This window comes from Solanum verrucosum, unplaced genomic scaffold, assembly GCF_900185275.1.
Source record: "Solanum verrucosum unplaced genomic scaffold, falcon-dt-bn FXZP01000108.1, whole genome shotgun sequence".
NCBI classification, from domain to species: Eukaryota; Viridiplantae; Streptophyta; class Magnoliopsida; order Solanales; family Solanaceae; genus Solanum; species Solanum verrucosum.
The window spans coordinates 472,804-493,687 of NW_026020274.1; the positions used below are offsets into that span (position 1 = coordinate 472,804).

The following is a 20,884-nucleotide window of genomic DNA, read 5'->3' on the forward strand; positions in this document are numbered from 1 at the left end:
ATAATTGAATCCCTTTGAACACATACAAAGTTTGCAATACTAACAAATTTACGAGCCTTTATGCTACAACAAAAGGGATCGATCTGTTCATAGTTGAAACATTTCAAGAATCAAGAGAGAGAGAGAATGAACTCAGCTGACCTATTATTTAACAATCATTACAAGTAGAACCGGAGCAAGTACGCTGTGACCCTAACGGTTGCAAAATTGGTAGTAGATAAAAAGATAAAGGAATGAATACATATTTGGCAAAGGCAACTACAATCCGAACAAATGAGCTAAATAAATCAAATCATATGAAGACAGAAAATATAGTCCCAATCTGTACATTTATGACGTAAGGCATGTACAGGAAATACTCAGTGACTGAAACAAACGATTTGTTGCAGCATCTGTCTAGGTGAGCTTTCGCCATATTGAATGTTTTGCCGCTGATAAGGACTTCACCCTGGGGAAAACAAAACCTGTTTTTGGAGGATTTCCATCTACCAGAGAATTTTCATAGATTTCTTTGCATTCTTGAACAACCTATATCACAAAGAAATCCCCATCAAGAAAGCAATAAAGAGAAACAAACCAAGTTATCTTCTCAAAGGCGATGAACATTCTTTGAAGAGCTCACTTATACATGGGGACGCTGTAAATGCATGAGATTCAAGAGCAATATCACTGTTCTTGCAATAAATGTCGACAAGGGATAGACAAATATTTTGGAGAAATCTGCAAACATGGGTTTTGGGCATAAAGAACACCCACAACTGACAAGTTTCTGCTTTATACATGATGAATATACTTATAGCTAAGAATGGATATTTATCAGAAGTATGGTGAAACAAGAAAAAATAAATGATGTATCCCCAAAGCAATGATACATAATCACAACTTACTAAAATAACATAACTTCATTTAATGCATTGGCAGGGATTTAATATAGAAAAGAGCAAACAAAAGAACTGCTAATGAGTAGCAACATCTTATTTTTGATAAGTTGATGAGTAGACTTTCTCAAATAGTTCAATTCTGTAATAAAATTTTGAACATGTGTGCCAGTAAGATAACACATATATACCTCTTTTGCGTCTTTTCGTGGTATGCCTTCTCGCAGACTCACAATCTTTTCAACTACTTCTGGCTGCAGTTGAGAGTAACAATGCTCAATAACAGGGATCATTAGGGGACAAACTAAAAACAATAAATAATGATTTTAACCAGGCAGCTTCCGAGGGAATCTTGGTAGCTCAGTTGGTTGGCTTCCTGAACTCCCACCTTGCTGGTGAGGGTTCGATTCCCCACAATGTAATTCCCTCTCCATTTCCCTTTCCCCTATCCCCAAATTTATTTATTTTTAAAAAAAAGAACAGCAGCTTCCACACTCTAGATTTCAGTTTTTAACTGAGATGTAGATTCATAATGATTCTTAAGTTTTTGCAATATCTCTGCATGGATGAGAAGAGTCCAAAAAACTTACCGGACAGTCTGGTTGCTGTTCTAAAATATTTGTGTAAACCAGTGTGAAAGTATCAGGGCTCTCAGATGAAGCAAGTTCTCTCAAGTCACTGAGTATCCTTACTCTGCTCTCTACTTTCTGCAGTGGATTGAAAATTTGAGATAAATTATAAAGGTACACATCACATACTCCTTGTCACACTGACATACAATGTCTTCGCCATAAAAAGACAACTTGGTAGTTACCAGAGTTAAGACAGCATATATATAAACACAGTCACACACACTGTATGTTTGTTTGATTTGAAGCACCAGTAATGCAGATATATAAATTTCAATTGGAATAGTAGGTTCAAATTATTTTTTTCTATTATTGAGAAATCCCCAAGGGCCAGATGGCGCGTGGTTCAAAATTCTGAGCATAATGAGCCTGTCTATCTATCATTTTCCACTTAAATACTAGGCAATTCTATTATGATTTGAACTAGTGACGTGCAGTTAATCCACAAGCATGCATTGCGGTCTCTTTTCTTTTTTATAGGTCATCACGTGCCTGTGCTCTTATCACCAGACCAAAGCTCTGGGCAGTAGGATCTTTTAAATTATGTCAGGATTTCATTAGAATAGCTTGAGATTGAATTCATATCATAATGATATATTAGATGTAACCTTATTTTTCAGTTGACATGAAAATCTTTAATTAGATGTAATAGATCTAAAGACTAAAGGGGAGACAACCAATACACATACATTGTTGGATCGCAAAGAAACTATCCACACAAAACACTCAATTAACTAGTCCAACGATTATAAAGACATCTAGTGGTATGTATTTACTGGATTCAGTAAAGTATATTCCTTTATTTCTTCCTAGTACCATGACTACATAAAATTTCCGATCTCTTCAATTCTCTGGCTAGTTGCTTACTTATTTTGACTCTCCTTTTGCTGTTAATTTCTGTTTTTCATTAACATGTCATAGAGTTTGGTGCTTTATATCTAGGCAACCAACATAAATACATAATACTTCTTGGATCCAATTTCAGAAGTATAATGTTCCCTCTATCCTTAAGGCTAGAATTTAACACAACACTTCTTGGAACCAATTTCAGAAGTATAATATTCACTCTATCCTTAAGGCTAGTATGAGAGATGATCCCTGCTTGCATTTTTTGGTGTGTCTGGACAGAAAGAAACAAAAGATGTTTTGAAGGCACTTCTTCCCCAAGCTACATTTTTAAGGCCAGAGTTTTAACAACTCTTTGTACCTGGAGCAATTTCTCCCCAGTCAATTCCCCTGAAGCTTTTTTGGACTTTGTTAGCTCCTTAACTTTAGATTAGCCTATAGTATAGAGCTAACAATGTCTTTAACTTTTCTATGCCCTGTAATTTATGCATCTTCTTGATGCCTTCTAGGAAATCCATTATCTTATCAAAAAAAAAAATCATTCATCCTTCAAGTTCTAGAAGATATATTATAAAATATATATGACCTTTTCATCTCTAAAATGTTGTAACCAAGTTTTCCTTATTTACAATTACATGTTTATCACATGACATTGTAGTATAAAGTTGAAGTTTGATCTCCAAATACCTCGATATGATGGTAAAACATAACCGAGGGATTCAAATCTAGTGGAAGGAGGATGACTAAGAGCATCACAAATCACTTTTGTCATTATTTTAAGCAAAGTATTTTCTCTTGTTTGCAAAATGTTTCACAAATCTCTTGCTGGCAAGTTGGTGCTAATTATCCAATGGTCTCCTAGAGTTACAATCTAAAACTGAAAAATAAGAGATTCCATGCAATATATATATTCTCTTTACATGTAGGATTCAGAGTGAATTCAAATCCTATTTTTATATTTGTTGCACTTGGCCATAAAGTTATATTACACAACAAGTCTAGTGTTTTTCATTCTTATTTTCTGTTTAATTGCTACCAAATTGAACTTAGGATGAACGAATTGCCACCATTTTAGCCCAAAAATAAAATTTAAAAAAAGCCTTAAATTGGCACTGACAATGGTAAATTAAAATAAATAAAACTTAGAAAAAAGTTGATTAAAAAGGCAGTGTTCTTGCACCGAAATTGGAGTTTAAGTTCTACATTAAGCCAAAATAATGATAGAAGAGACTGGTATAGTAATTTGTGACTCTTTTGTAATTTGAAGACATTTAACTCATAAACTAGAACATGAAATTCACAAAAAAGGATTTGGCAAGCTTTCTAAAGACAGAAAGGCAATACTTATCCATATCTGAAAATGCAGAAGTAAATGGGATAAGGTAAGAACTAAAAGATGTACACATACGCTGAGGTGCATACCTATTTGCCACACTCACCAACGATTAAGTGCAATATGTGCATGAGTTTCGAAATTCCCCAAAACTTAAAATATATCTCAGGTAATAGTACGAGCTCAATATGAAAGTTGTTGGACTTACAGATACGCTAATGTACTCCCGAAAGAAATCCATGAGAACCTCTTCATCAAGCCTCATCCTCTCAATCGTTTCTTCTTTAATATAGTTTTTCTACCATGAGGAGACATAAAATAGTCAGCGAAATTGTGTTACAGCCCAAAAATAAAACCTGTATCAAATGAATGAACCGTAAGGAACTTTTCAAATAAACCTGGGTAAGTAGATGATCCACATATACAACAACAGTCTCCTCCAGGCAAGCCTCAACAAAACGCCTAAATGATCTTTCTTCAATGTACCTTTAAAAATTGTGAAACACACAAAACTTAAGGATATGTGTCACTCATTCTAGGATATCTCTCAATTAGAAACTGTTGCTGCAACTGCATATGAACATAAAAATATTTTAATAGCTCACATGAATAGGAGAAAAAGAATTCCATGGGAGGAGCACAGCAACATGATGATGCCATTCAAAGCTATTATAAGAGTTAAGCACAGAAGAAAACTCACATCTTCACATCAGTGAAGTAGTCTCCAAATGTTGCAACTAGGAACTCGGTAACCTGTCCTTCCAGCCAATCTGAGATATAAAACATAGAATATTCAAGTGAAGGCTAGAGTTTAAAAATATGACAATTGACAACCTAAATCATTTGCATAATATCTGACTTGGATTAATTCATTGACAGAATGCTTCACATATTTTTTTGATAGACACGAAGATAATAGAAAGCTTTTATTTGGTACAGTACATAATGGTTAGACTCCTTTTATGTGGCAAGAAATATATTGCTTCTAGCGTCCATTGCTAGGTTGCAGAACAGTTTATAACGGTTGCAGATCTTGTTCCTAACGTTAATTGCTAGGCAAATTCTGTAAATTAGTTTCGAATTGGTTACAACCATCTTTTCTAGCAATCCCTTTATCCAAACTCAATATCCCAGTTTGACGAATTAGAATTGATTGTTCGTTGAAGTGTACTAGTAAAAAAGCCTTACTTTAAGCTCATTGATGTATATTCCTAGGTTGTGAAGGGAGGACGAACTGGGACTTGAATAAAATGCATAGCATACCCGCCCAGTTAGCAAGAAAAGGAACTGCTATTGATTGTATGAGGGAATTGGAAAAGGAACCATGATATTTTCTGTCTTTAGAATAGTAGAGGAGTAGTATGGACTTGACACAACTTTTGGTAATCAAACACAAATTCCAAAGGCTCCTCATCACAAAACTGAACATTCACTTTGTGATAACTGAGAATGGAAGAGAGATAATCATGAGAATTCAGATGGGAGGAGATTTTCTTAATCCTCCTAAAGACACGCAACTAATGTACCACCAAGTATATGAATACAGCTGATGAGGTTTCTACATCGTAAGAGAGCTGAAATTGGACAATATTTGCACCATAGGCGTCCTTTCGCTTCTAACATATTAGTTGTCCGATGGAAAATTGTCATGATACCAAGGAATGAAAATTGTTGTAAGATGTTTACAAAATAATTTATGTTAATACTTTATACATTCTACTATCATATTGCCATAAGATCTCATCAAACTAGAACGAGAAGCAAGCATGTACTGCAGGTCAAAAATAAGTAGAACCACCATGCTATGAGTTAGGGATGACCTTGTTTAAGAGAAGTGTCTAAAATCCTTTCAACAACTTTTGATTGTGACATCCTTCAATAACTTTCCGAGCCACTTAAAGATCCGGAATTAACAAGATGATGGCCAGAGTTACTGACAGCCCCATTCTATGAAAGAAGAAGAAAAAAGATTCTATCGGGGTTTCTTTGGTTATCAAAGAAATGGCCGACATTTTAAGCCAAGTCACACAACTAATGACTCCACACAGAATTATGAAATTAAATTTCACTAGTAGTATCTTAATGCTTTATCATTCCATCACAATTACGCGACCAACTTTTCTTGTTTGTTTTTCAAATATCAATTCAAATTACGTAAGTAATATTTATATTATCTTAATCTTGACGTGATATATTTTCAAAATAATTATCCTACGAGTAATTTTCAGTTAACATTCTATGTTACTATAAACACTTCTCTTACTCTAATGTTCAAAATGGAAGTACAAAATAATTATTCTACGAGTAATCTTCCCTTTGTTTAAAATTGGAAGTACAAACTTCTTTTAGAAAAACTGTCTTCCAAAGTAATAATAGAAAAAGGGTTTGTTATGAGGAACAAATGAAAAAATTGTGTTATTTATAACCTTGTGTCATAAATAAACCAGACCTTTCTCTTTTTAAGTAAGAACAGTTAGCATTTATATTTTTAGACACAAGAAGGAAAGATGTAGACTTATTTTGGGGATGAAGCCATGAAGGGATAAATGATCAACTCATGCTTTCTTCTCTTCATCTTTGAGCAGATACTTCAATATATGGGTAATCATGATGATAGCATTATCAAAAATATAAAAGAAGCAAATACATGTATACAATCAAAACAATCCAACTGGGATAACAAAAGAAAATGCTCAAGAAAATACAAGCAACTGGAGACGCTGTATGACGTAAAATGATTAGAATCTCCTTGTGAACATAACAAAAAGACAGAGTAGATCCAAAAGTTTACACTGACAGATAGTAACAAATCAGAGATAAATGCTTTCAACAGATGGAGCGAGAGCTCCTAGCAGCAGAAAGAAATCTGAGGAACATCTCACCTTTCTGATACAATTTAACGAGCAGTTCCTCTACTCCTGGATCTTCAAAGATAACACTGACAGTTTGATGAACAGCTTCCTGCAATAAGTGAGAGCAGGTCAGATACGAGATATTTGTAAATGGAAGCATATGGTCGAGAGTCTACTCCGTGAACTTTAACGCTCCCATCTTGCCACGCAAGTGTCAAGTCCACTAGTCTGCCCCTTCTCAAATATCATCTGTTCAGACAAGGCTTGAGACCTCTAAGCAACAAACACTGACAATTACAGGTCATTTGCACGAATGCCCCTATTTCGGTGTGGTGTTTAATTTTTCCCTTAGTGGTCTTCAATTTTTTTCCCTTCAGCAGTTTTTTTTATCAAAAGGATTTATATATTATAAAATTAAAGTAGACATAGCATCGGCGTATCCACTTAAGTGTGCCTCTTTAAGAAACCAAAAAAAGGCCAAAAATACCCGACATCGAAAAATCTAAAGAAATTCACTAGGCATAAGTTTATATTTTGTATCATAATATAACGCAAATTATGCTGCTTAATTCCTACCATAAGTTCAGTTTGGTTCAAAACCTACAAGTTATGTCGTAAAAGGCATAACTTAGTTCCTACAAAACTTAAGCTAATAGAGGCATAAGTTCAGTTTCAGAACCCACAAGGTATGTCATAAGAGGCATAACTTAATTCCAACAGAACTTATGCCAGACAAGGCAATAGTTCTCTATCTTATGCCAAGTGAAATATATGAGTTTTTGGCCAAAAACATCCTTAAACTATACCCCAAATTTAAACTACATCCTTAAAGTATCATTCTTAGCAGAAAACATCCTTCAAGTATTTAAAAGTGACCAATTTTCATCCTTCTGTTAGATATTGTCAAAAAACTTAAGGATTCTATAAAAACATGAGCAGTTCACGTGACTATCAACAAAAAATTTCCTGCATAATTTCATTACCTGCTATAAGAAGTTCCTAAAAAAAATATTAAAAATCTCAGGCACCATTGCTTACTGAAACAAAAAATGTTTTGAAGGTGTGAGGATACATGATCTGCTCTTTTTCTCATTTAGTAACGGAAAGAAGTTGGAGCTTAATTATCTTTACCTTTTTCAAAGTCAAATTGTATTTAGATCAATAAATTTTGGGTCATTCTGATATTGAAGTGATCAAAATATTGATTATGTCTCGCATTTGAGTTTCATTCTACATTATTAGAAGCGGAAGTCTCCAACAAACGCCGCTTCTAGAATATTCAATTGAGAAGAAACATATTCAACTAATAATATTTTTAATATCAAATTACATGAAAAAAAACAGTCAAATTAAAAGATTTTGCATAATGCTAAACTCAATTACCGAAAAAGTTCACAATAGTATTTTTGACGTATCTAAGAATAATAATTATGAAGGGATGACTTAATTTTTATGGGATCTATTAGTTTTCTGATAAATTCACGTAGAAGGATGAAAATTGTTCACTTTTAAATACTTGAAGGATGCTTTCTGCTAAGAGTTATACTTTAAGGATGTAGTTTAAGTTTTGGGTATAGATTAAGGATGATTTTAGCCAAAAACTCTGAAATAGATACTACACAACTTATGCAGAATAAAGCAAAAGTTCTCTAAACCTATGACGAGCGAATTAGATACTACAAAACTTATGTTGGATAGGGCAAAAGCTCTCTAAACTTATGACAAGCAAATTAGATACTACACAACCTGCGCCAGATAAGGCAAACGTTCTCTAAACTTACGCCAAGCAAAAGTAGACCATCCATAATGGTAATTTGACCCACAAACTTTCATAAAATCAGTAGTAGGGGCAAAAATAAAGATCATCTCGAAATAGCGGCAATTTGTGCAAAAACTTCGACAATCACCTTCGATGGCTGTCCAATTTGGGCTTACCCAAAAAAGGCTTTTGGATTTATGTTGTTGGGTACTTTGCTTGTCAACCAATCCATCAATTATGCCTCAATCCAAAACTAGGCAGAACAAAAACAAGCCCTCATATCCTAACAATAGGAAAACAAAAAAGCAAGCCCTCCATATCCATTAAGCTCTGGTCCATCTCATTCCAACACTAGCAAATTAACTTGTCTTTTAAGGAGAATTAAGAGTTCCCTAACGCTAAAAATTCTTTAAATCTCACACTTGTCCCTTATCCCCACACTAGCATGGAAGTCCCAAAACAGACAACAAGGACACCTAGGACACCTGGCAAACACCTAATCTAATATAACTAAAAGAAAATTATTAAGACACAATCTAATATAAATACAATAAACTAAGCCTTAATTTTAACTCTTTGGTATTTCCAATATGATATCATTTTCTTCTATTTTCTTGAAATGGCAAGGATGTTAGAGATTTTGGATGGGTTATACAATTTTCATAGGCTACTTCAACTTTCTAATGTTTTGCACCTCAAAGAGTGCCTCCAATGAATATATGTTCTTTAATATCGTTTCGGGAAAGAAACGTGTCATGGACTTTACGATCCTTGACTTGAGACCTTAACCTTAAGCAATATTGAATTAATGCACCTATATCTAACTGTAGGTGTTAAAATGGTCTGAGTTAATAAATAACCCGCCAAAAAGTTACTTGGGCTGAAATGGCCTAAAATGCAGGCCATAACCCAATCCGCCCAATTTTTACTAAGTTTTAGTTGCTTTATTTATTCATTTATAATTTTAGTACCTAATAAAACTATTTATTTTCTTTGATATGGCTATATTTTTTGATGACCTTCAACCTTAAGCAATAATTTCTTTGCTATGGCTATATATAACACATCAAATAAAAAAGTGTCTTTTTTAAAAATATTTTGATGAGATTTCTCATGGGTCAATTTGGACTACATATAAGCTCATTTTTGATGGGTTGGAATAGGAGGGTCAATAACCCACCCAAACTTAGGGGGTTGACTGGGTTATGTTTCAAGGGCTAATTTTGCCATCTCTACATTTGGCTTATATCTAGTTTCCAGTAGGCCGTCCCTTAAAACTCCTTGATAAAATTGAGTGGGTAATTAACTCTAGAGATTGTCGCAAAAAAAAAAAAAAAGCAATCCTCAAAATGAGATAGGTTGCCCACTTAATTAAAACATTAAAGTCACATGCATCTATAAAATGAAGCCTTTAATGTACCTTTGCAACCTCTAGAAACCCTTTGCAAGTGTCCTCAAAATTAACCTGAGAAGCAATGAAAGAACTTAATATAAGAGAAGTTAACTTGAGTGCCAGAAATGCAAGTTTTAGCGCAAACAACTTAGGACTTGAAAAATAATCACATTGACAAGAGATAGATGTGAGTGCCAGAAATGCAACTTCTAGGCCAAATAACTAAGAATTAAACAAATAATCACATTGATAAGAAGAGTTGAATGCAGAACTCTCTGACCATATCTGACATCCATATTCTTTGACAAAGCATTGTTGAAAACCATATATTCAAAACAAAATCATAGTCTACAACATCAAAGAATAGAAATACTTGCTGGTCTACATCAGGCAATAATGGGTCTATGTACTAAATTAGATTATCTTAATCGTAAAATATGGTAGTATCGAGCCATGAAGGTTGTACCACTGCTGCAGCGCAGAATCTCAGCTCTCACCAACAATGAAGGGGAAATAGCAGGAGTTGCTTGAATGGGGAGGCTTGTGAGAAGGAATCTTTGATCGAACCATACACACACGCCCACACATTCACACGGAGGTATAGAAACGTCATAGATTCTCATATTTCCGCACCCAACTTCTGATTCTTCTATGTTACATTGCCTCATGATTTACTCACATGAAGCGGGCTATTCTGATTGTAGGTCCTTTCTGGATTAGTAACCTACATCATTACATTTGTTATAGTTTATGTGACCCTTTCACATTTCTATTTTTCTTTGGCAAGAGCTTGTGGCAGAGGTTATCCGACTGTTCGATAAATTTTATGTGCTTCCACTTCATTTATTGAGTCTTTAACTGGAAAACGTTGGGCATTCATTGCAGAAAAAGGGTGACGTTTTTTCTCTGGAAACATACATAATTGGTTGTCATATTAAGTTTTTGGTTACAGCCCAATGTCAATACTTCTACGGTAAGTTTCTTTCAGGACATGTTTTGAATACTGTGCTCTCCATCTTCTACATGGTATCCTTTTTATTGATAATTAACTTTTATGATCAGCAAGTATTTATCAACCCTCAGCGAGATCGGATGGTTTATTTTTTATCAGAATCAGAAGTAACACTTTCCTATAGTCGTGGACATCAGTCCTCCTGTACACCCTTTCTACCTTATAAATGAGACTCTACTTACACCTATCAAAAGAATGCGACTCTATTTTCCTAACCAAGAAATAAAAAGTAAAAATATAATAACACCAGCAAGATGCACAAGACCACAGCAATATTATAACAATAATAAGAACTAAAGACATTGACATATGAACCACCTTTGTCTATTACCTTTTTAATCAAAATCGACATAAAAAAATAAAATCCTATCAGATTAATCCTAGATGTAAGCTAACGGTCAAGATGATTGAAAACAAAAGGGCAGTAAGCACAGAAGATTTACGCAGCAGTCAAGGAGGAGGGAAAAAACTAATAAGGACCTGCTCAGCATAGTTCTGTGGGAGAGCTTCAAGAGTACTAGAACTTAGCTCCATCGCGAGATCATAACAGCGAAGATTGTTGTTAATCTGCCGAGTGTCCATCTCTTAGCATAGTGGTAAAGCACAGCGTAATTTAAAGATCTTTCTACTTCACAATAAACAGTTCATATTTCCAAATTTTACAAACCATTGCACATAGGGATTCCAGACCAATTTCAGAAGCAGGTTCCTCCAATCTCTTCCTCTCAGCTGCTTGAAAATCAATCATTACCTGGAAAGCAACATTATCAAGTAATCATTAGAGAGAGCTTCTTTTCAAAAACCTGAAAATCAAGCTGTTGCCAATCAAAAACTCATGAATTCATATGGAGTAGATCACCAGCGGTATATCATAAAGGGGAGAGAAATAAGAATAAGTCCCTTCAGTTTCTGGACAAGATTTTTGACGTCTGATCAAGCAGGCTATCTTAAAAACACACATAAAAGAGGGGGAAACCAATTATCATAAAAACAAAAGATTCATTCCCTCCTTTTCTCTCGCCTCATCAAAGGATAGAATGGCAACTAAAACTGAAAAAAAAATGTTCTTCGTGTGCAAGGATATAGAAGATGAAGCATTTCAGGAGAACTACTTCTCTCAACAAAATTCAAATAATACGTCAGTCCTCATGAAATATTTTCTATAAAAACTAAAAGTACTTGAGAATCACTTGTACAAATTTGTTGAGAAAAAATACTTCAGAAAAAATGCTGACAGGACCATGCACCATCAGGCCCTACTTCAAAGGAAAATTTTAGCAAACAATCCAGAAATTTGAGTTTTTTTTTGGTTCAACACATGCATGATTATGATGCAATAGAATGCAAAGCATTGAAGATTTTCCCTTGTAGATGTATATAATGAACTAGCCAGCTAAATTCACTGTATATAAGTACAAAGACAAGACAATAGATCTTAGAATCTTGAAATACCAGAAAAATTATTCCAGCTACTAAAACTAGAGAACTAATGGAAGGATCTCTAATAAATAGAAGAAGTCCTCCCACTCTTTGATAATAAACTGCAAGACAAAAGATCTTAGAATCTTGAAATACCAGAAGAATTGCTCCAGTTGCTAAAACTAGAGCACTAAAAGAAAGATTTCTAATAAATAGAACAAGTCCTCCCACACTCTGATAAAAAGGCAGCCTCGAGTAAAATATCCTCAGTTCAGTATATAGGCAAGACAGTGATGTCTTGAGAAGAAAAGGAGGGAAGAGAGAGAGAGAGAGATGACAGACTGAAGCAGAATGATCCAGTAATTGTGAAGAAGACATTTAGTTCTTAAAATTAACATAATATCTGTCCTCATATAAAATGAAAGCAACAAACTTACCTGAATGAGAGCCAAAGCAATCCTGTATAACATGACATCAGTGCTATTTTCTCGCACAATTTGCACTTGCTCCCCCAGGATCCTAAATAAGTCAACGGCAGCAGGTGTATATAGTTTCCCATCATCAGTCTTTTTAGGTGGCTGTACTTTGTCTGCCTCAAGGATATTCAAGTACCATTTCTATATTACGAAATGACATGAAAGAGTCAGCATTATGTATGTCCTAAAATAATATGAAAAGCAATAATGATAACGAATCAAGTTTACACCTTTGTTGTAGCTTGCATTCTCTCAACATAGGCATTCATGAGAGGATCCATTGCACCACTCTCTGAGCAAACTTGAGCTAAAGAATCATCAACTCCAAGTTCAATTAGACTTTCTTGGTAATCAACCACCCAACCTGTTACCTAATTCATGGATTCAAAAAACACCTCAATTCTGAATCACAGCAACATCTCTTGCAAAGGGGGGAGGGGGAGAGAACCCATTTGCTCACCCATAAAAAAAAGATTATTTGGGAAGATGAATATCTTCATGCTGAGATGATGATGGGAAGTGGTTATAGTTAATTATGCATGAGCCAGGAAACTGAACTTCGCTTTTGCAGAATTATGTAGCTCATGGACACAACAGCTCAGTTACCAAAAGAATCAGAAAGGGGGATAGGAAACCAAAGTGAAACCCCTAGACTTGACTATCTTTTTCATGATAGAAATTTATTACTGGTTGAAAGAAGAACCAAAACTGAGCCATCAGCCAATTAGGTGAACTGTTAACATGGATAAGGAACTTCGGACTACTGCCCCATGGGCCACGATTGATGCTATAGCACTACCCGTGAAAATTTACGAGAAGGATGGAAGCACAATCCAGTAACATTGAGATTAATTACAAGCACGGATAAGAATAAAAAATTGAACCCCCTAATTTGTATAAAGTCAAAATAAAGAAAGAAGCCCACAAGTAGTAAAAGAAACAATCATATTTGACCAAATTTTGACTCAAAGCTATGAGCCCATGACCACAACATAGGGATTAATGTCAAATATTCATTAGATACGGAATAACTGGTTGAAATGCTTTTATTATGATTTCCCTATTCTATAGTACATAAAATTCAATATTTTCCAGCTTTTAATTTAACAACAAATTCTAATGCCAACATAATCCTTAACTTATCCAAAAGAAAAGAAAAGAAAATGCTGATATGATTAAAGTTGTATTTTAAAATCTATATACTCATCATATTATTAGCTTGGTCACTCAGCTTTCTCAACCACTGAACAAATCATACCAAACATTTGACCTTAAAGTGATGAGCTTATGGCCACAACATAGGAATTAATACCAAATATTCCTCAGATTAGAGAAACTGACTGAGATGCTTTTTGGTGACTTCAATATTCAATAATCTATAAGATTTCTATATTCTCTAACTTTTAATCAAACAAACAACAGAATCTCATGCCAAAGTAATCCAACAGAAAGAAAATGCCAACATGATTAATGTTGCATTACCTTTAAAATTTCTATATTTGTCATATTATTAGCTTGGTCACTCATCTTTCTCAGCCACTGAACAAATCTCTCTGTATAAAGATTCACCATGAGCTGGAAAACTTCATATCTGAGACCATATAAAGTATAAGTTAGAATAGCATACGGAAAAGAAACAGAAGTAGATCATCTGTTTAGAGATATTAGGGTACAGACTCGTCTGAGTTATTTTTTCCCTTTTTTTGATGCCTCTGAGTTGAAAGTGTTGCATGATAAAGACCAAAATTCAGGCTTATTTAGCACAAGCAGTAGCTTACAGCTAACAAAAGCTTTTGAAGAAAATTGTACCGACGAGATGCATGTGAAACTTCTCTATCAACAAAAATATTAAGAACATCACATCATGTTGATCAACTATATATACTTCAGCAGTCATAGAAAGCAATTAATAGCAATGAGAAGCATTTCAGATTGTGACTAATGTTAGAGATGAGAGTTATTTTGACAAGTAATTCCAAAATTGAGGAAACACTTCCATCGTAGTCTATAATGGATACAACAGAGCCAAAAATTGACTTTATTTTTTATCCCCGGGAACGACGTTTTCCTGATTAAAAAAGTTATTTTGACAAGTAATTTCCAAAATTGAGGAGAAACTTCCAACATAGTCTCCGATGAATACAACAGAGACAAATTTGAGATAGTGGGAATGTCCTGAGGACAATATTAAGAGTATGAGTAATGAAGGAGGTTATTCTTTAATCTAGTTGTTCCCGACAAATGGAAAAGCAAATGACATTACATAGGTGTAAAGAGCATAGGACGAACCTTGGAGGAAAACAAGGAGCCACATAGTCATATATCTCTCCAAGCTCTTCTCCTATCTGAAATTGATGAGATTGCATGTAAATACCAATATAGGAAAGGATAACTGCAATTAGTATGAGAATAAACACATATTACAGCAAAGTTTAATTTTCCTCTACTTTGTCATTTATCTCTGGCAGGAGGATGTATCTCTCACCTTGATTTCTTCTTCCTACTGTTTACAGATGTTCTTTCTTTATCAAGCAAAGAAACAAATGGGGATCAATTCAAAGAACGCCTTATCTAGTCATATTCTCAACAAATTTATGTGTTAATATAATAGGTTAAAACCCATTATGACATGTCTTACGAAGAAAAGCATCTTGATTTTTTTCAAACCAAAAGGCTTTACAAAGAAAAGCATGGCATGCACCTCCATGGAAAGGGTTCTAATTGTTTACTATTCGGATAAGAACTCAATTCTCTCAACATATGTTTTATTTGTATCATCACATCCACCTTGTCTTCGATTGTTTGCAATTTCACTATTTAGGGAGCATAGCCAATTGTGCGTCTTTTCCCAGAGTTCCATTTCTCCTTAGTTTTCTTCTCATTGCTGTGTCCCTTGTAAATCCTTTAAAGTGTTCCTGGACCATTTCCTATAACTAATTAGGTGAGACAACAGCCTTTCAATTCAATCGGTTCTTTTGCATGATGGCAGTTGAACTCAAAAGAGACAAGATAACAAAGGTGGCAAACTAGTTGAGGAGAAATGATAGTATAAGACCTACAGGGACCAAATGTGTCAAATCACTCAATGTCTGCTCCATCAGAAAGCTAGTTGAGTCGTTAACAAGACATTAGTTAGGAAGGCATGATATCAGCAACAAAAATGGGGCACGTGCTCGGGAAAGCTTGGTATTCTGTCAGAAAGATGAAGGAAAATGGGGACAATTCGTGTCAACATGTATGACTATACCTGACAGGCGAGGAGGTCCTTGATAAGCATCAAGAGTTTCATCAAACGGAAAGACTTCATAAAAGATGAACATATGCTTTTTTTACCATATAAAAGTCTACTTTAGAATCATTGTCTTTCAATTTGTCGATTATAAAAAAATGTCTTTGGAGAAGTAAACAGTTTTAACTTCTAAATGCAGGCAAGTTGAACACGACGACATGCAAAAGCAGATATTCTAACCACTCTAGCTTCCTCTATAGCTGTTTTAAGGTCTTTCTCATCAAGCAATTTGTCAAAACGTGCTTCAACGGACTTCCTTATACTTTCATAACATTTGTCCTTGTAGCCTTTTCCCTGAACCTTCAACTTCTGCTGTGTGAGATTTTTAGAAGAAGTTGTTTTTCTGCAGGCCAAAACGTTAATCAGAATATACATTGATAACTTTGACATGTCTGATGCACACAGGAAGTTAAACAAAGCACAAACCAGGCAAGATAAAGCACCTACTTGGCATTTCTTCGAGGATTTGCGACTGAAGCCATAGCACCACCTCCCTCAGCCTCAGCTGCTTCTTCTGCGAGTTGCTGATCTAGGATTTCTTGCATTTCAACAACCCTGAATAAGGGTGAATAAATTATCAGTTCGTGGATTCATGAAACATGTATTGATGAGCATGAAGGTACTATACACTGTATATGTGCAATATATGTCAAGATTATTGGCATAATAGGGGCAGCTCCGACACAGTACAAGTATGTTAATTACAAATGGGAAAAAATGTCTTATTAATCAACTCAGCATTGACCATGAAAGTTTCCATTTAAGCTAACATACCTTATAGCACGGACGAGTGTTTGTGGACTGCAAATTATGCCAAACAAACAAATATCATAATCAGAATTCGAAAAATAAATAAATGAAATTTAAGAGATTCAGCACAAACTAGAAGATGTCAATTAACACATGAACAATAAGTTTACTCATTTTTTCTATAAGGTACTTGAAGAGATTAGTTCACTAGGAATTATAAATGACATGCACAAATCATAATATTTCAATAAAAATAGATGGAAAGCAAACTAGATCTATTTAAGTGGTTATAGAGAAAAGATTCAGAGTACAGAACCAAGAATTAAAATATGAAGGAAAAAATGAGAAGCTTAAAGTGATACTGTAGTTTTTGAGCTAACTGATTGTATGTGGACAAACATGTAGGATCTAGGTAACACTGCAAACATATTACATGGTGTAGAGCCTAGATTCCTCGTTGCACTATTAATCTTGCACTTCGTCTCCTACAGATTAAGATATGACTGACGCAACTACAATATTTCATATATATTTATCATTTGTTCGTTCATTAGATGATTAGATCATTCATCCATCTATGCATTCTTTGTAATCATGAATTATGTACTTTGTAATCATGAATCACAAACCATTAACTCCCACAACGAACAAGATTATCGTAATGCAGGCAGCGTGATTGGACAGCTTGATAAATGATTCTTTAAACAATAAAGAATACCTATCCTTAGCCAGTTTAGAGAAATTTGCAATATGGGCCCACAGTGTCTTCTCAAATGTCTCCCATGTTCTATCCACATCTTCAAAATATTCTCTGACAAATTTCAAAAGTTCCAAATCAAAATGGTCAGATTCCAATGCCAACAAGTAAGAGGTCTTCTAACAATCAGTGGATTAAAGCATTTTTATATGTTTTACTATAATAATTAACAATTCACTGCACACACAGTTTAAGTAGCATATAATTGTTCGGATGCCACTGCAATGTTCTTCCTTTATCTGTTCGTTGGTATGGTATGTTGTTGCAACGTTCCGTCATCATCATAATTTACTACATCAGCTATTGAGAAATTGAAACTAGAACGTATAAGTTGATAGTCACTACTTTTCTCCATAAAGAGAGCTGCAAGCCCTCGACTGCAGTGATTCTTAGTGTGTTTATCCAAATTCCAACATGAATGGTTCAATTAGATTTTCTTGCACTGGATAGATATTATATCAAGAACCAAAAGCAGCACAGGTAAAATGTGAACAGTCAAACAAACTTTAAAATTATGGGATCAGAAAAGAGGAACTTATTCTATAATTCATACCTAAATGAACATGCAGTTAAGTAAAAAGAAGATACTGACCTTAGTCTACCAACCTCTTCTTTATGTGACCCTGCAGCAGCTAGCGCGAACCTTCGCTTTCCATCAAGAGCAGTTAACCTCTGTAACCAATTTAAATTAGACGCACCAGACTATCAGCGCAAGACTAGGGAGAGAGTTGATGATTAAGAAAGTGATAAATCTGAGAAGAACCTACTTCATAGGTGTTAATTAGTTCCTTATCATCTCTAAGAGAATCCCGTGCTTCAGACGCCTCTACTGAAATTGACATCATTCCCTCCACATCCTACGAGAGACGAAGCAATTATATGGATTGAGAATCAGCGAAGCATCATAAAGTTCCAAGCTTTTGGACTAAACTAAGTAGGCGTTTGGACATAAAAATGTGACATTTGAAAAGTAGTATTTGAAGTTAAGTTGAAAAAGTGTATTTGGAAATTGAAGTTGTGTTTGGACATGTAGTTGACTTGAAAAAAAATGAAATTTTGTGAGTGGAAAAGGTTTTCACTTTAAAACTTCTCAAAATCACGTTTTCAAACTTGAAATTCATTTTCAAAAAATCAGTTCAACCATCAATGTATAACCAAACGCTACTTTGGAAAAAAACGAAAAGAAAAAAGTTCCATGGACAAATGGCTCCTAAGTCACTGTTATAAAGATAGGCACAATGCTTACCTATGAAATAAATAATGTTAGGTGCACAAGCAGAGTTTAAAATAGCAGAAGTACTAGCAACCTATATGACATTGTGCAGTTGACTGTGCAGCGACAGTGTAGCATGATTTGACGGAAGATGTCATCTTTAAGGAAAAGGTCATATAAAAATTTCACTTACCTGCTTTACCTAAAAGCTAGGAACGAAAAGATATGAGCAAGACAGACCTTCAGAGATCATATAAAAATTTCACTTACCTGCTTTACCTTAAAGCTAGGAACAAAAAGCTACGAGCAAGACATACCTTCAGAGTAGTGTTCAAGTTATTCCTGGTGTTACTGAGAATTTTTATCTGGTCATGATTTTCGATTAAAGTTTGGCACTCTTGACAAAGCCTGGTTCAAGAAGAAAGAAGTCAGCTCAAGCTCAAGACATAATGACATACGTAACTACAATAGTGAATCATTATTATACTTTTCAATAGAAAGGAAGTTTTCTCGGAGCTGGTTTATAGTCTTCTGAGATAAGGAAAGTGATTGCAGACCACCTTGAGCTTGCTCAACCTGCATTCCAGAAAATTATACAGCAGCTAGAGTTTAGTATCTGGAGACAGATGATGTTTCTCAAATCAAACATTTCTCTCCATGTAAGAAAAAATTACAAGGTGAACATTAGAGCTTCAAAAGCTTTGCAAGTAAAAATACAGCAAAAAACAGAAGAAATTGCAATAACATCATCTAAATATAAGAATGCGTCGTTTAAACATTAAGTCGAAGCATCCACATACCTGTTCGGCGACCATCGTACTAAGTTGTGCATCATTTGCCTGATCCAACATGAAACAGTACCAGATCATAAGTAATGTCGTGCAGTTCAATTTAAGTTCAGACCACTAAGTTGAAACTATGAGGAAACAAGAAACTTCTCTACAACAAAGCCACAAATAAACATGACCATGTGCAACAACATCAGCCAAAATTGGACCTTCATGTTATTACAATGTGTGATAAACTAAGCGAGCTTAAGAAAGCCAGATAAGATCCATCAACAACTCGTTTATAATCACGAGAAAAAATCTTATTGCTTTTAGCAGGTAATAAAATCACTTTAACAGAATACCACAACATATCAAAAGCTGAAATTTAATCCATCCTATTTATGACATTTTCTACATTACTTTTAGATTTTCAATAAAGAAGCAATGTGAAAAGAAACTGAAATACAGGAATAACGACTTAGTGACCAAACCCAGACGTTCAAAGCAACACATTTATGTGGCACCGAAAAAAGAAAAAAAAATGACAAGCCATCTGATACCAGATGCATAAGGTAGCTCTTAAAGAATTTCCTGATCACAATAGATTTTTTCCTCAATTTAAACTTGAATTAAGAAATAATCATGTTTGTCTTCAAAATTCATATTGATCAATCACTATCTACTTCAAAAAGACTGTCAACAACTCAAATGTTTCTTATAACAGTTCCTCTACAAAATTGAACTACAAATGACAGTAAATTTCCCTAGACAGAACAAATTAAAACTTCACAACATACTCAAAATTTCACCATAAAACAAACAAAAGGAAAATTAAGCAGTGGATCTATGTAAAACCTGTTGACGAGCAATGTAATCGGCTTTGATTGATGAAATAGACTGTAAAAGCTCAGGTAAAGGCAATAGCTTAGCGACCTCACGAACGGAGGCTTCCTTCGCCTCAACGCCGAGATCATCAGCCATCATTTTCGCAACTATTTACAAATCTCACAGCTTAATTCACTGAGAAAATTTTGAAGAAGTTTTTGTATGTTTGAATTGAAATTGAAGATGGAGTATATAGGGATCTCGAAGGAAAAGACCTTCGAAGGGTTGATTCAAAGAGTGTGAACAATCCAGCTCGATTTTTCAATGGAGAAGGAAGAGTTTCTGCAAATCGGGTCGGGTTTCATGGTAATGGGTTTGATATTTTGGACTATTCAAAGATCAACCTATCAGGTGAAAAGATAACCTTTACGCTTGGTAGAAGGTAAAACATGCATGAGTGTCGAAACATGTAATTTTTTTATAAAATGTTTTTTTAAGAAATAAATTGCTTTTAATTATTATTTTTTTGTGTTTGTATATAAATGAAAAATACATTATTTTAAAATATTTGTATATAATAGTAAATACTTTCTCCACCTTAATTTATGTGAGCTAGTTTGGTTTAAAGGAGTAAAAGAAACTTTTGATAAAAAATAAGTCATAAATGTTTATGTGACTATAAC

The 20,884-nt window shown here is 34.5% G+C and overlaps 1 protein-coding gene across 1 annotated transcript; it reads right to left on the reverse strand.

Moving 5' to 3' along the window:
- Positions 1 to 40: 40 nt before the first annotated feature.
- LOC125834058 (exocyst complex component SEC6) lies at positions 41 to 20,574 on the reverse strand. The gene is made up of 24 exons (XM_049513228.1): positions 20,232 to 20,574; positions 19,407 to 19,445; positions 19,094 to 19,182; positions 18,924 to 19,014; positions 18,161 to 18,250; positions 17,986 to 18,065; positions 17,355 to 17,447; positions 16,661 to 16,687; positions 16,334 to 16,441; positions 16,067 to 16,229; positions 14,887 to 14,942; positions 14,080 to 14,188; positions 12,828 to 12,968; positions 12,559 to 12,738; positions 11,370 to 11,453; positions 11,183 to 11,269; positions 9,718 to 9,762; positions 6,569 to 6,647; positions 4,387 to 4,456; positions 4,085 to 4,172; positions 3,895 to 3,984; positions 1,469 to 1,585; positions 1,070 to 1,132; positions 41 to 528 (listed from the first exon to the last, which is right to left on the reverse strand). The coding sequence occupies exons 1-24, from the start codon at positions 20,358 to 20,360 to the stop codon at positions 397 to 399; spliced, it is 2,250 nt and encodes a 749-aa protein (XP_049369185.1). The 5' UTR covers positions 20,361 to 20,574; the 3' UTR covers positions 41 to 396.
- Between the last annotated feature and the right edge of the window lie 310 nt (positions 20,575 to 20,884).